A 14,693-nucleotide genomic window follows, 5' to 3' on the forward strand; every position below is an offset into this window, starting at 1 on the left:
GAAACCTTTTCTTAAAGATTACTCCGGAAGTTATTCTTGCAGCAAAAATAGGCGATTTTTAAAGTGCTGGGTAATCCTGATAACATGATCCTCCTATAAATTATAAGCCTGGATAGTACATCAGCTTCAGAAATGCTTACTTTGAAACTTTATACATTAGATGAATTGCACCCTGTTACTGAGATCTTAGATTTTAAAAACCAAACTCTGTCTCTGCATTTGTATTATAGAATTCTCTGTAATTTCTATTATAACATATAATAGAATTCTATAGAATTTTGGCATGCACTGATTTAACATTTGTGAATCTAACTATTAGTGACCTGGAAAATCCAGGAAATGTATTAATGTGCTGTTTTGTTGAGGCTCAGATTTGAAACTTACATATTATGGCAATAAATGACTTTTTAATGTATTATATGAGTCTGACTGACTGCTCAGTATCCCCATCTCTGTGAAATTCTTGAATTATTTACTGGCTGTCAATCACAAAAAAACTTTTATTATGCATCTGAGAAGATCATTAAATTTTTTCACTTGCACTTTATACTAAAGTCTGTGGGAGAAATGTTGCATACTGTTATGGCATTTGTGACACTCTTAACTTTTGTTGTAAGGACTCTGTCCTCTAGATGACTGCTAGTTAGCTTAACCACTGGGAAATAAAATTAACATTATTCTTATCAGATTTCTAATTTGTGGTTTCTTCAGGGGAAAGTAAAGAAATTTAAAAAAATTAAAAACAGTACTGTTTATAAATTGAAATTTGCTAAGAGTAGAGCATAGGTGTCCTTCTCTGAAAAAAGTCTGGAAAATACAATTTTAAATTAGAATTATTAAACATTTAGGGGCGCCTGGGTGGCGCAGTCGGTTAAGCGTCCGACTTCAGCCAGGCCACGATCTTGCGGTCCGTGAGTTCGAGCCCCGCGTCAGGCTCTGGGCTGATGGCTCGGAGCCTGGAGCCTGTTTCTGATTCTGTGTCTCCTCTCTCTGCCCCTCCCCCGTTCATGCTCTGTCTCTCTCTGTCCCAAAAATAAATAAAAAACGTGGAAAAAAAAAATTAAAAAAAAAAAGAATTATTAAACATTTATACAGAGTAGTAATAGCATACACAGCTTGAAGGAGACTGAATGGTATATAAATTCTGTTCTTAAATTACCTTTTATGCTTGGTTTTATACTCAGCTCATTTTAAGTTGCAGTTCTGTAAGAGTTTATAGCTGAGTAGCAGTATAAATTCAAATCCACTTATAGCATGACATTCTAATCAAAATACTGAGGGAAAGAGCATATAGGTGTCTCTGTACATATTTTGTGTACATACATTGTTTCTGATCTTTTCAGATTTATTCAGTGTATCTTTTGGATTTTTGTAGTAAAATTCATGTGTTGTTGGTTTTAGCAATATTTTCCATGATCAAAAAGTCAAAGTTTTGATGAAGTTTTTCAGAGTTTTGAAAACTATATTCAGTGTAGCTTTGATGGTTTCTTTCAGATCTCGGAAAACCAGGACTCTGCAGATGTTGATCCTCAGGAGCATTCGTTTACCCGGACCATTGATGAAGAAGCTGAAATGGAAGAACAGGCTGAGCGAGACCGGGAAGAGGGGCATCCCGAGCCGGAGGATGAAGAAGAAGAACGGGAACATGAAGTGATGACAGCTGGCAGTGAGTACACCCTTCTTAATTAACAGATCCACATCGTGGCATTCTTCATGGTAGGGGAACTGACTGGAGAAGAGAAGGGCAAACATTTCTCTGTAGTTTTTCTGTAAGGATCTGATATTCTCCTGGTGATCTGAATTTACATTAGCTAATGTTTCAGCTCTTAAAAACTGTGCTTCCATTTTGAAGCTATTGGATTGCATGTTTGGGGCTGAAAAGCTCTGAAAGCAGGCTTTTAGAACCAGTAACTGTTCCACTGAGTCTTATGCATGCAATAATGCCCATGAGTGATTGGATAAGGTCATACAGAGTTTGTTTTGGAGGGTACCAATTTGTCCATTGGCCTGGCCCCTCTGTGTGGTGAGGAAGAGAGCCTCTTCCAGCACTTACTAGGAGAGCCTAGTTATTTTTTATATGTCACACTTTTAAAATTATAAATATCACCCACTGACTACACTGCCATTGTCAGTAGAGAGCAAGAATATGCATGAGAATTCTGTTGGCTGGGTGATTATAACACTTTCCATACTTGTATATTTCAAGGCTACAATAGAAAACTATTGTAATCATTTAGATGTTTAAAAGGAAATACCAAAGCTTTTAAACATGTGTTAGTATCTTTTGAGTGATTTGGCTATTTCAAGTTAAAATGTATATTCACTTTATAGACTGAAACATTATGGCTAGCTATGCATTTGGTATTGGGATTATCTCTGTGTATTAATCAATTTGACATTTTATTATCAATTTGTGTTTTGCATAGTTGTAAAAATGATATATGGAGGTGGCTCAAAACCAGAAACTACTTTAAAAAACGAGGAGAAAAGGGATTGGAGATGGGGAGGGAGAATAATTATATTTTAAAAACCTAGGCTGAAGGGACTTTTGCAGTTGAACTTAAAACTTAGTTTAAAAATTCTGGAAAACAAAGGCCAAAGGGGAAAACATGGTAACAAACTGTAACCTTCAATTATAGTAAAAGAAAGCATAATAGTCACTGGGGAGTAATAATTTTAAATCAGCTACGGTTTTTGAGCACCTGTGTTATGTGCTGGGCACTGGGTCATATGGTTCACATAGATGGATAATCCTTACAATAGTCTAATGAGATGAATTCTGGTATTTATCTTAAAGATGGGCAAACTGAGATTTAAGGAGGCAAAATTTATGCCTAGGGCCAGATTAGTAGCAGCTGGAAATCGAATGAGATCTGCCCAAAGTTCCAGTGACCCTTCTCTTAATTACTTTAACTGATTTCAAGCTTTGTACTGAGTTTGTTGCTTTGGTTTTTACAGCAATGAGACTTCAAACAGCATAATGAAAATATTATGTAATAATTCTATAAAATACACATATGAAAGCCATTTTTAAAGTTTATACTTCTGTATGAACAGATGAATCTAGTATTTATCCAAATTTTCTGCTTGGGTGCCCCATAAAGAATACTGTCTTCACTCCAAATTTGAACAAAAAATTATTTTCCTGTTGTGAAGTATCTGCCACTGCATCAGAATCTCACTAAACTCATTATTTTTTTACACTTGTGAATTGGGAAGGGCTGGTATTAGATGGACATTCTTGGTGATGCCACTTGATTTTCTGAAGCAGTCTTGGCTGTATATTGTTATCATATTCAGTTTCAGCAAAGACCTTTAGTGGTTTTACTTTTTAAATGTGTTTGAGATACAATGGAGTATAGATGTCAGGAATTACATAGACTTTAGAGAGGGAGGGGGGGCTATTCTTAACTCATGCAACTTAAATTTTGTTTCTTTTGTAACCTGACATTTTTCATACGAAGGTCATAAACATTTCAGAAATAGTTATTTTAATCTAACTCAGTCTTTTTGAAACTTCAGCAGAGCTCAAAATCAGCTGGATGGCTTGTTAAAACACATATTGCTGGCCCCATGCCTAGAATTTCTGATTCAGAAGGTCTGGGATTGGCCTGATAATTTGCATCTGTAACAAGTTCCCAGAAAATGTTGATGCCCTGGTCTGGGGCCACTTGGAAAGCATTGATCTAAGTCATGAGTAAGAGTAGAAATAGAATAAACCAAATCTGAATTCTATAACGGCATAATTATTTCCTATTTTAATTTTTGTGAAAAGTTTAATGTTTTACATGTATTTAATATAATCTTAACTTAGTTAGTATGCTGTATTTAATGTCTAAAAAATAACTTTTCCCTCTTTCAGTAAGTTTTTGATCCAAACTTTATGACTATTTTTATTGTTATTTTCTTTGCTCTTCTCTCCCCATGTGTTAAGACCTTGTTTTTGTGTTGCATGTTACAGAAATCTTTCAGTGTTTCCTCTCAGCCCGTGAAGTAGCTCGTAGCCGAGATCGAGATAGAATGAACAGTGGGGCAGGGTCTGGGGCTCGAGCTGATGATCCACCTCCCCAGTCTCAGCAAGAGCGAAGGGTCAGCACAGACCTTCCTGAGGGCCAGGATGTGTACACCGCTGCCTGCAACTCTGTGATCCATCGGTGTGCCCTGTTAATATTAGGAGTAAGTCCTGTGATTGAGGAGCTTCAGAAGCGGAAGGAAGAAGGACAGTTGCAGCAGCCTTCAACAAGTGCCTCTGAAGGGGGTGGACTTATGACCAGGTGGGACTGACTAGAAACTTGAAACATTTGTGACTTTATGCAGTGCAACACTTTGTTCTCGAAGTTATAGTGGTCTTCTGAAATGAACACACATGTGGAGGAGGAAATCCAAATTGACTAGGGTGAAGTAATATATTAATGTATTAAAGTAATGTAAAGAGTGATACTGATTCAGCCTGGAATAGAAATTTCTGATTAGATGAGGAGGCACAATTTTTCATACATATAAACAACAGTAGTTGACAAACATACGAAGTTTGTTGCATCTCTCTGTAATGTAGTGGCATGTAAGTTGGTTTGCTGTCATCGTAAAGGGCTTTGTGCTTACACAAGAGTCAGGATTTCCCTTTGACAGATATAATTACTCCTCACTGTGTATGTATTAGGTCTGTGCTGCTAGTTCCATTCAATTTTATGTTTACTAACAATCCCAAATTGAAAAACTTTTCTTTGTGCATGTGAGACAGGAGTGAAAGTCTTACTGCAGAGAGCCGGCTAGTCCATGCAAGTCCAAATTATAGACTGATCAAATCGAGGAGTGAATCTGATTTGTCTCAGCCTGAATCAGATGAAGAGGGTTACGTGCTGGTAGGTATACCTAGATTGAGTAAAGAGGGATTTTTGTTTTCAGCATATAGATATATAAGAGTTTGGTTACAGTAAGTACTATATGTTTGTTTTAGACATATAAAAACTTTTTAAAAAGAACTTTTAAGAAAAATGGGATAACTATATTGCATAGATATTTACCACCTATATGTTAATGTGATTCTCAGATTTCTATCTTTATTTTTTTTTAAGTTTTATTTTATTTCTTTACATTTGAGAGAGAGCACACAAATGGGGGTGGGGCAAGGTGGAGAGAGAGAGAGACAGGATCTGAAGCAGGCTCAAGGGTCTGAGCTGTCAGTGCAGAGCTTGACATAGGGCTCAAACCCACAAACCGTGAGATTATGACCTGAGCAGAAGTCAGGCACTCAACCAACTGATCCCCCCAGATGCCCCTCAGATTTCTGTCTTTAGCTCTGACTTCTTCCTAAACTTCAAATTCATATATCTGACTCATTGGTGGACAGTCCTCCTGAACAAGTGAGGTTACCCCAATCTTAACCTATCCAAAAATAAATTCATCTTTCTCTCAAACTTTCTTTTCTTATATTCACTATCTTAGTAGGTGGTATTATTAACTACTCAGGATTCATCCTTTTCTTTTCCTTATTTTCTTGTCTTTGCAAACCCCCACACTCCCTACCATCTAGTTAGTCAAGTCTTGCAAATTTTAACCTTGGTATGTTTCTGATATGTCCTTTCCATCCCTTTTGCCACTGTTCTGTTCAAACTTTCCTTCTCTTTTGCTCGGACTAGTCCAGAAGCCTCCAAACTTGATGACCTACTGCTTGTTTTGTGCCCATCTTCCACATTTCACAAGTCTGTTTATATTTCCTCTACTTAAAATCTGTCAGTAATTCTCAGTTACCTACCAAAAAAGCCTCAGGACCTGGGCTGCAGGCATTTACAGGAAAAATCAAACAGATGAGATGCTGATTTACCTAAGAAGCAGGGAACAAAGTATGCTGTAGTGTGATAGGTAAATTATGGTGTGCAAATTGTCTAAGAGATTACTAGTTTTGAGTAGTTTTGGACTTGGAGTTCATAGCTGGATTTGCATTTTGGCTCTCCCTCTGTCTTGTATGTGAATAATCTATACGTGTTACTTGACTTATCTGGGCCTTAGTGTCCCGCTGTGATAGGAGGACATTAGTGCGTCTTGTGTTTATGACAATGTGTGAGACTTTGGTCATGTCACATGGCAGCCCAAACAGAAACTCTGGTTTTTTGGACTGAGTGCGTGGTTTATAAGCTCCATTTTTAGCTCTGAAATTCCTCTATTGTGTAAATTGAGATGATGGATATGAAAATACTTTTGAAAAGTATAAAGTACTACATAAACAGAAAAGTATTGTTTCAGAGAAACTTCTAAGCAAAGAAGATTCCTCCTCTAAGGAAAGTTCAGCAGTGTCCCTAAGCAGATTTTATTGTACCATGGTGTTTTGTTTGTTCTTCCCTTCTTTTAGTCATTACCATTAGTATCTCTGTGCTCCCAGTTCATGTTTCCTCTCTTATAGTCTCTGAGATTCCTCTCAGTCTGATCAGTCTCATAATCTAGTCTCCTAACCCTGTGATAGTTTTTATTACATAGATCATGTTACTTCTCTACTCAAAACCTCCAGTGACTGCTTTTTAGAAGCATAAGTCCTTACAGGGGCCTACAAGACCCTACATATGCTGGCTCCACTGTCACTCTGATCTCTTACTGGCCTCCTTAATTGAGGACTCTCCTTCTATCACACTAGCCTCTTGCCTTTTCCATGAACATACCACACAACCTCCTTTTAGGGCTTTTACCTATTTCCCTCCCCCACTCCCACTAGAATACTGTTGTCTGCCTGGCTAATTGGCTCACTTCAATGTTTCCTTCTGTTTTTACTTTTTCAGTGAGGCCTAGTCTGACCCCTCTGTCTAAAATTGTAGTTTGCCCTCCTTTCCACATATTCAGTCCCTGTCTACCTTGCCTTGCTAGGTAGGTCTCCCCCCACCACCACCCCCCTATCCCCCAGCACCAAACATAATTTTGTTTATCACTTTCTGTTGGCCTCTCCTACACTATAAGCTCCTTGAGGACAGGAGTTTTTGCTGTTTCGTTTACTGCTGTATTGCAAGTACCTGCAGTATAGTGCCTGGTATGTAGCAGGAGGCAATCACTAAGTTTTTGGAATGGATGAATTTTGGTAAAATATTTGTGCCCATTCTGTCCTTTCTACTCTTAAAACATTTTTTTTTATGTTTATTCATATTGGAGAGAGAGAGAGTGCACAGGCAGGGGAGGGGCAGAGAGAGAGATGGAGACAGAATCTGAAGCAAGCTCCAGGCTCAGAGCTGTCAGTACAGAGTCTATGTGGGGCTTGAACTGAACGAGCTGTGAGATCATGACCTGAGCTGAGTCAGACGCTCAACTGACTGAGCCACCCAGGTGCCCTTTTTTTATTTTTTAGTGTTTCTACTCTTTAATTCAGGCCTTTGTTACCTTTGCCTGGACTGGTAGTTTTAAACTGATCTCCCTACTTTTTTCAGTTCCTCTCCTTAGATCCTGTTCCCAAAGTTAGAGCTTTTTTTTTTTTTTTTTTTTTTTTTTTTTTAATGCTTCTTTATTTTTTTGACAGCTCAGAGCCTGGAGCCTACTTTGGCTTGTGTGTTTCCGTCTTTCTCTGCCTCTTCCCTCCTTGTGCTCTGTCTGTCTCTCTTTTTCTAAAAAATTAATAAGCATTAAAAAAAATTAAAAAGAAAACACAACAAAAATAATACCAGCTGGTCACGCTCCCTTCCTACTTAGAAAACTTTGTGATTCTGCACTACCTACCAAGAAATCAAGATTCTGGAAGATGTTTCCTGCCTGCCTTTGGAACCAGTTATCCCCTGCAGTAATCTGTATTTTTGGCATGATAGTCCACCTGCCAGACCCCAAACATACCTCTTGAGCCTCTGCTCAAGCACTCTTTGCCTTAAATGTCTTTCTCCTGGATTTTATTGATGGGGGTCTTATCTTTTCTTAAGAACTGGCTAAAGTGTCATCTCTTCCAGAAAGCTTTCCAAGATCACGTTACTCCCAGGAGTCTTCATGTTATTTCTGTGACATTTTGGTAGTATCTCTAATGAACCACTAATGTTTTGTCTCACATCATACTTATTTATGTATTATTAGTATTTCTTTCCAGCAGACCTCTTAGAAGGCAGGTTTATTGTAATGCCCCTCATGTCTTTTACAGTATGCTTTGTAGATTGATAATTCATTTCCACTGAAATGAAAAGATAAAAAATGAGGATAGATGTAGTTAAAGCAACATACTTTGAGAAAACAAATAGTGAAATCTCACTTAGTCATAGTAGGCTTAAGATTTACTATTGATTTTTACCTGGGGCAAGATTTTTACCTTTCTGAACCCAGCTTCTTTATTTTGAAATGGGGAATAAAACTGCCTGTCATGCAGGGCACCTTGGTGGCTCAGTCAGTTAAGCATCTGACTCTTGATTTTGGCTCAGGTCATGATCTCACGGTTTTTGAGTTCAACCCCTGCATTGGGCTTCCTGCTTACAGCACAGAGCCTGCTTGGGATTCTCTCTCCCTCTCTCTGCCCCTCCCCTGCTTGCGTATGTGTATACTCTCTGTCTTTCTCAAAATAAATAAACTTAAAAAAAAAAAAAGAAAAGAAAACTACCTGTTATACTTGCTTCAACTGGGTTGTTGTAAAGAACAAGTTTGGTAATATTTAAAACGTGTTGAAAAATATATTTTCAGAACAGAATGGAAAGAGAGATCAGTGGAAGTAGATTGAGCCTAGATTTAGTTGCCAAGGTTAACATTGAGTTTCCTACAGTTTATAAAAGATTAATAAACACATTTTTGAAAAAGATTTGCTCTTGATCATCTTTCTTTACAGAATGTTTAGAAAGATAGTCTTGTAAGAGATAGGAAAGTCTAGAACCAGAGCAGATTCTTTTGCAGATGAAGGGAGAGTCTTGTAAGAGATAGGAAAGTCTAGAACCAGATCAGATTCTTTTGCAGATGAAGGGAGATGTGGGCTGAGCCTTCAGCCTGGTATAGATGAAGAGGGGCAAACAGTGGGGGCAGTTTGGGTTTTTCCAGCTAAAATACATTATCCTTCTGTCAGGTTATTTAGGATTTCCGTTCATATTCTTAATATCTAGTGGTACTTCATTTCTGATTTGTGAATGAATGAAATGCTTTCTTAACGTAACTGAAGTTAATCAGTTTAATGCTCAATCTTTGCTTTATCCTTTTTTTATAAAGAGTGTTACATGATGTATTATCTACTTCTCTGTCTTAGTAAACCTCAACAGTTAACTAAGCGTAAGTTCAACTGTGTGATTGACAGTTGTCATACCTATCCAGCATTTCATACTACACTCTCTTAATCTATTCCCTCTCTTCCTTATTCCACAAAGGAGTTGATTTAGTGTATAAAAATAAATACTTTATAAAAGGATGAATTAGGTGAATGAATTAGGACTGAAAGAAACTGAAAGATAAAGCCCTGGGTGAGATTTTGTACACCTCAGACCATATCCTGTGATGTTTGGCTAAAAGTAGGCCACCAAAGAGGAACAGCATAATGATTTACAAGATTCAGTGTCTAAAAGATATAACAAACCAGTTGTTCAAGGGAAACAGATAATTCTAGTTCTGAGGCCTGAGATAAAATTATTCTGTGACCCCTCATGACCAAGGTACTATGTGATAAAAATGTTTTCTTGCATGATCCACTGATATCTTCAGGAGCGGTTGTAACATTTCATATTTTGTCTAGCACCAAATGGCCTGACAACATACTTATTTTTGGTGTGTGTGTGTATGTAAGACGAAATGTGTTTATCTACAATGTAGGTACATGTGTCTGTGTGTAACCAGGTAATGATTTTCTACAATGGCAGTTCCTAAATGAATCTGTTTTATCACTTCTACAACCTTTCTTCTTTGCCACCATTTTTAAAAATTATGTGATAGAGTAAAAATGAAATGCCTAGTAAGACCATAATGTCAAGTCTTTGCATAAATGAGTCAGTCACCTATGGTTTGTACTTGGTTGGCTGTACATATGAGCAGAGCAGATAGTTGTCTGCACCCCTCCCCAACAGAAATATACTTCTGTTCTTCCTGAAAACCTTCACTATTTTATTGAGCTGTCTGCAGTTTCAGCAATTTGAGATTTCTAGATTTAATAGGCTTTTTTTTTTTTTTTTTTTGAGAGAGAGAGAGAGAGAGAGAGAGAGAGAGCGCGCGCGCATGCCCGTTTGAGAGGCAGAGGGAGGGAGAGAGAATCTTAAGCAGGCTTCATGCCCAGTGCAGAGACCAATGTGGGGCTTGATTCTATGACAATGAGATCATAACCTGAGCTGGAGTCAGGAATTGGACACTTAACCCAGGCACCCCTTAAAAACATTTAAAAATCCTTTAAAATACTGCCAGTAGTCTTAGGACTATGTTACTTTTCTGTTAGGGTGGATTCATCAGATTCTCTTCCTCTAAAATGCCTAGCCAAGACTAGTGGGGCTTTTGAAAAGAATGTAAAATAAGAATAGAGAAAGCAATTTTTGAAAATGAGACTTTGCTACAGGAGGCTTTAGATCTATGGAAGGTATTAATAAGATTATAGTGTATTTGGAAGATAAAAGACAAAGATACCTGGGGCACCTGGGTGGCTTAGTTGGTTGAACGTCTGACTCTTGATTTTGGCTCAGGTCATGATTTCACAGTTTGTGAGTTCAGAGCCCAGCATTGGGCCCTGTGCCGACTGTGTATAGCCTGCTTGGGATTCTCTCTCTCCCTCTCTCCCTGCCCTTCCCCGACTTGTGCATGTGCTTGCTCTCTCTCTCAAAATACATAGATGAACTTAAAAAAAAAAAAAGGCAATAATTCCAAAAAAGAAAAGGTGACAACAAAGAAAAACTTATGCTACTCTACAATGTTAATTAGCATACACCTTGACTTTGTGTTTTAGTATCTCAGAGTTATGTACCTGGGCTTTCTTAAAGCTGTTTTCAGTGGGTTTTTTTGAGACGTTTTATTAGACTTTTTAGTCTGACTGGACTGGTATACAGGTAGCACATTGTTATAATTTTATGTATTTTTATTCTAATGTTGTATTAAATCTAATCTGAAAACACTTCACAACTAAATTTTTCATTTTTAACTTAATAGAGTGGAAGACGAAATGTTGATTTGGATTTGGCATCATCTCATAGAAAGAGAGGTAAGTATTAAATTAAAAATCTGGTTAAATGATGTAGCTGTTTTTATATCTGATGTATTTAGATATGATTGTCTTTGAAACATTATTGCAAAAACAAATTTAGAAACATTTTATTGGAAGAGTTAAAAGGAAATCATTTTCTTTAACATACACACTTTTAAAACAGAAATGTCTAGGAGTTAATAACCAGTCTGTTTCTCATTTGTCATGTGTTTTGACTTTTTAAAAAGTTGTGTGGAACTCCAAAAGTAATGCTTTACATTATGGGGGGTTATGTACATTATTTGCTATGTTTTAGTTCACTGGTACAGTTGCCATAGTTTAATGGTATTACATGAGAACTCTTCTCCACTCACCTCCTGTCTCTGCATGCACACTTTCAGAAAGTTTCCACTTTTTTTTTTTTTACTATTTGCCTCTTAAGATACAGCATGTAAGACATAAGCTTATGATTTCTAGACAAATTTTCCCATGAGGAACAATTTTACGAGTGTTATCAAGAGTTTAGCTTGTTTGTTAGAAGCTCTTTCTTAGTAAATAATACAGTTAACTCTTGGTTATACATAAAAATGTATGGAAAGGACAGCTGTTTCAGAGACTCTAAATTCAAGGATACCTAAAAACTCCCCAAGTATTGCTCTCTATTAACTGGCACTTTTATTAAACCCATTTATACTGTGGTTGTGAAAATGTGAAATGTTCAACATTGGTGCTGGTGGCAATTTTTAAGAGCCTGTGGGAAAAATTATTTTCTGTGATAGTAAGTCTTCTGTACTTCAAAACCAAACCCTTCTCTTGATAGCTTCCTTGGCAGAATGTTCAGTTCCCCACAGGAAGCAAACTGAGAGATGAGGGAAAACTGAGGAATGAAGGGAAGAAATGCATGCACAGTTTTTTCATTTGTGTGTTTATAACTTAGAGGAAGAAATGTTGGCATTCTGTCAAATAAAATATGATACTTTGTCCTTTAATTAGAATACAGAGAATGATTTTTCTGAAATACTAAGAATAATGACTAGAACTGGTACTTTGTTTATTTGAAAAGTCTTTGGAAGCTATAACATAGCTGTTGGGTTTTTTTAAAAAAATCATAAGGTTATTTGTGATATAAAAATAATTAAATGATGTTTAGTGTAATGTGCGATATGTATTTTATTATTTTCTAATTCTTTGAAAATTGGGAGTTCATGTGTCATAATTATCCAGAAAATCCTTTTTGCATAACCACTTGACGTAGAAATTAAAATTTTGGTTAGCTCAGGTGAGCACTGTTGCTAAAATTTCTGTTATATGTGTATCATTTGGTGCTAGAGAGACAATGGCTCCAAATTTAATGAGTAGCATAAGGGATCCAGTTTTTAGTAAGAGCTTCCTGCTGTACTGATTATATTTATGCATGATAGTCCATTAGCTAAAATTATTTTCTCGTAAACCTTTATCCTGTGAGATTTAGTCTATATTAGCCATGTCAGTATGTGCAAAGTAATGTTTAGAATAAAACAGAAAGTGGTATCTTTTCTCTGAATTACAAATGACTTAGAATTTCATTGTAAATTACTTAGGAAAAATAGCTAGAACACTTCAAAGTTACTATCCTAGAGTTGGTTTCTGCTCAAGTTTTTAAACTGTTATCCTATGAGTAGATGTGGAGTTTCTATAGTTGTAGGTATAAGGAGATACAAATGAATGAAGCCATTAATCCAAATATTGTTTGTGGATAAACCACCTTCTCCAAAAAGCTCAAGGCAGTACCAAAACCTATTAACTTTTTGGAATTTAACTTTACTTTGTTGAAAACAGAAAAGCAAATACAGGACCTCATGGGAAAAGTTTTTTTTTTTTTTTAATTATTCACTTAGGAAATTATAATAGGGAGGGAAACTAGTTATATAAATCTTCATGATATCACTTAATATGGTACCAGTTTATCCTAATAATCATTGCATTTTAATGTTCCCAGAGAAAAATCTGCTGATGGCTTTGTTCTTAGGAATAGGTGACTAGAAAGTAGAATTACTCTTTTAGGAAGGCAGCAAAAATAGTTTTCAATCTAATGAATACTAGAGCTTACAGATTAAACAATGAAAATGTACACTTAGTAGTTTTCTTATAGATTTCCTTCTTTAAAATAAAAGAACATTGAAAATACATTAAGGGGAATATATTTTGAAAGGAATTTTTAAAAATTATTTGTATTTAGTGACTACCTTCGGACCGCAGTGGTTTGTTTTGTTTTGTTTTGTTCTTAAATGGTAGAATAAACAATCCTATTTTTTCCTTATTTATTGCCAATTTGGACTAGATGCCTATCTTCATTTGGGCAAACGAACCAAGTCAGAACCGTTTGGGGCCATTTAGGTGTTCTGATTATAACTTGAGCTGTGAAGGACAAACAGATGCCCTGCCAAGTGACAATTCTCCTATGCTCTTGTTTACCCCTTTCCAGTATTTTGAAGAGGAAATGACAGTTTTTTCCCTTGCATAGCTTTTGTACTTACTAGTCTCAGTGGCCCTGAGTTATTAAAAACCTAGTAACAGAAATTAGAGATAAGTTACTATGTCACATTCACTGAAATTAAATAGATGTATCAATAACAATTAATGTTTGTATACTCGTTTCAGCTGTTCTTCTTTTCCTTCCAAAGGCTCCTCCTTGGGATTACTAGTGCCTATAATTTCAGTGTTTGGCATTGGGGATACTAGGATTCATGCTTTTGAACCATGATTGCTGCTTCTTCCTTCATTCAAGTTAATCTTTCACAATTGGTCCAAGCAAGCAAATATGGTAGGAATGGGTAGAGCAAATAGAGCACATAAATGTAGCTGTTTGCTCACCTGTTCAGAGGCATTAAAGCTAAATTCTAAAACCAAAAGTCTTAAATTACTTTAAAAAGAGATAGGTGAAACATTTCTGCTTGGTGCCTCAGAGATAATAGGACATTTTGTATTCATTAAACACCTGTAAACTACTTACATATGCCAGTCATTGTTCTGATGCTTAAAACATATTAACTCATTTAATTCTTACAACAGCTCATCAACATTTTATACAAAACCTGTTAAATGTGTTGGTGTTTTGGTACTTTGATAAATACGTAAAAGATTTGCTGTAGTTGTGTAGAACTGAGCTCATCCATCGCTGAAAGACGATACCTAACTTTGCAGATACTTAACTTTAGTTTTCATACTTAAGCTGAACCTGGTGCAGTGAATAATGGTAGGGATACCAAAGCAGCAATTTAAGAAGCAACATCAGGAATCTTATTAGTTAAAATACTATATGACTTGATTTTTTTTACTCCTTAGGCCTTATAAATAAAGTGTTAGGGTTTTACAGCTAAAAATAATACTGGAAACATTTATCAGCATGTGTGTTTCATGGTATAACATGTATGGGTGAAATGCTGTTTTTATCTTTGCATTTCAAATTAGATTATATAAAGAAGAGCAAATGTAAATGTTGTCTCCTGTATCAAATTTCTCCTTTTGTCTTCTGATTTTTGTGTGGTAGTGTATTTACTCCTTTTTGGCCAGTTGAGCCCCAGAAAAAAGAAGAGCTTCAAGCAAGTACATGATGGCATGTTTAATTTTT

The 14,693-nt window shown here is 36.3% G+C and overlaps 1 protein-coding gene and 1 long non-coding RNA gene across 12 annotated transcripts in view; one reads left to right on the plus strand and one right to left on the minus strand.

The window, feature by feature from the left end:
* The window catches only part of HERC1 (HECT and RLD domain containing E3 ubiquitin protein ligase family member 1), a 187,125-nt gene that overhangs the window by 88,843 nt on the left and 83,589 nt on the right, over window positions 1-14,693 (plus strand). For all 10 annotated transcript variants that reach the window (XM_042988679.1, XM_042988678.1, XM_042988686.1 and 7 more), the window contains 4 exons: window positions 1,495-1,666; window positions 3,962-4,274; window positions 4,742-4,862; window positions 11,050-11,101. In XM_042988679.1, the coding sequence (XP_042844613.1) occupies window positions 1,495-1,666; window positions 3,962-4,274; window positions 4,742-4,862; window positions 11,050-11,101 (658 nt within the window). The remainder of the gene's footprint in view (window positions 1-1,494; window positions 1,667-3,961; window positions 4,275-4,741; window positions 4,863-11,049; window positions 11,102-14,693) is intronic.
* LOC122239454 overlaps window positions 1-14,693 on the minus strand; it is a 46,621-nt gene that overhangs the window by 3,599 nt on the left and 28,329 nt on the right. Inside the window, exon 6 of one of the 2 annotated variants that reach the window (XR_006218585.1) lies at window positions 1,661-1,729. The exons of the other annotated variant lie outside the window; for it this stretch is intronic. This is a non-coding gene — a long non-coding RNA (uncharacterized LOC122239454). Of the gene's footprint in view, window positions 1-1,660; window positions 1,730-14,693 lie in introns of those variants that run through there. 2 annotated transcript variants of the gene reach the window in all.

The sequence above is a fragment of the Panthera tigris genome, chromosome B3, assembly GCF_018350195.1.
Source record: "Panthera tigris isolate Pti1 chromosome B3, P.tigris_Pti1_mat1.1, whole genome shotgun sequence".
In the NCBI taxonomy this organism is placed as follows: Eukaryota; Metazoa; Chordata; class Mammalia; order Carnivora; family Felidae; genus Panthera; species Panthera tigris.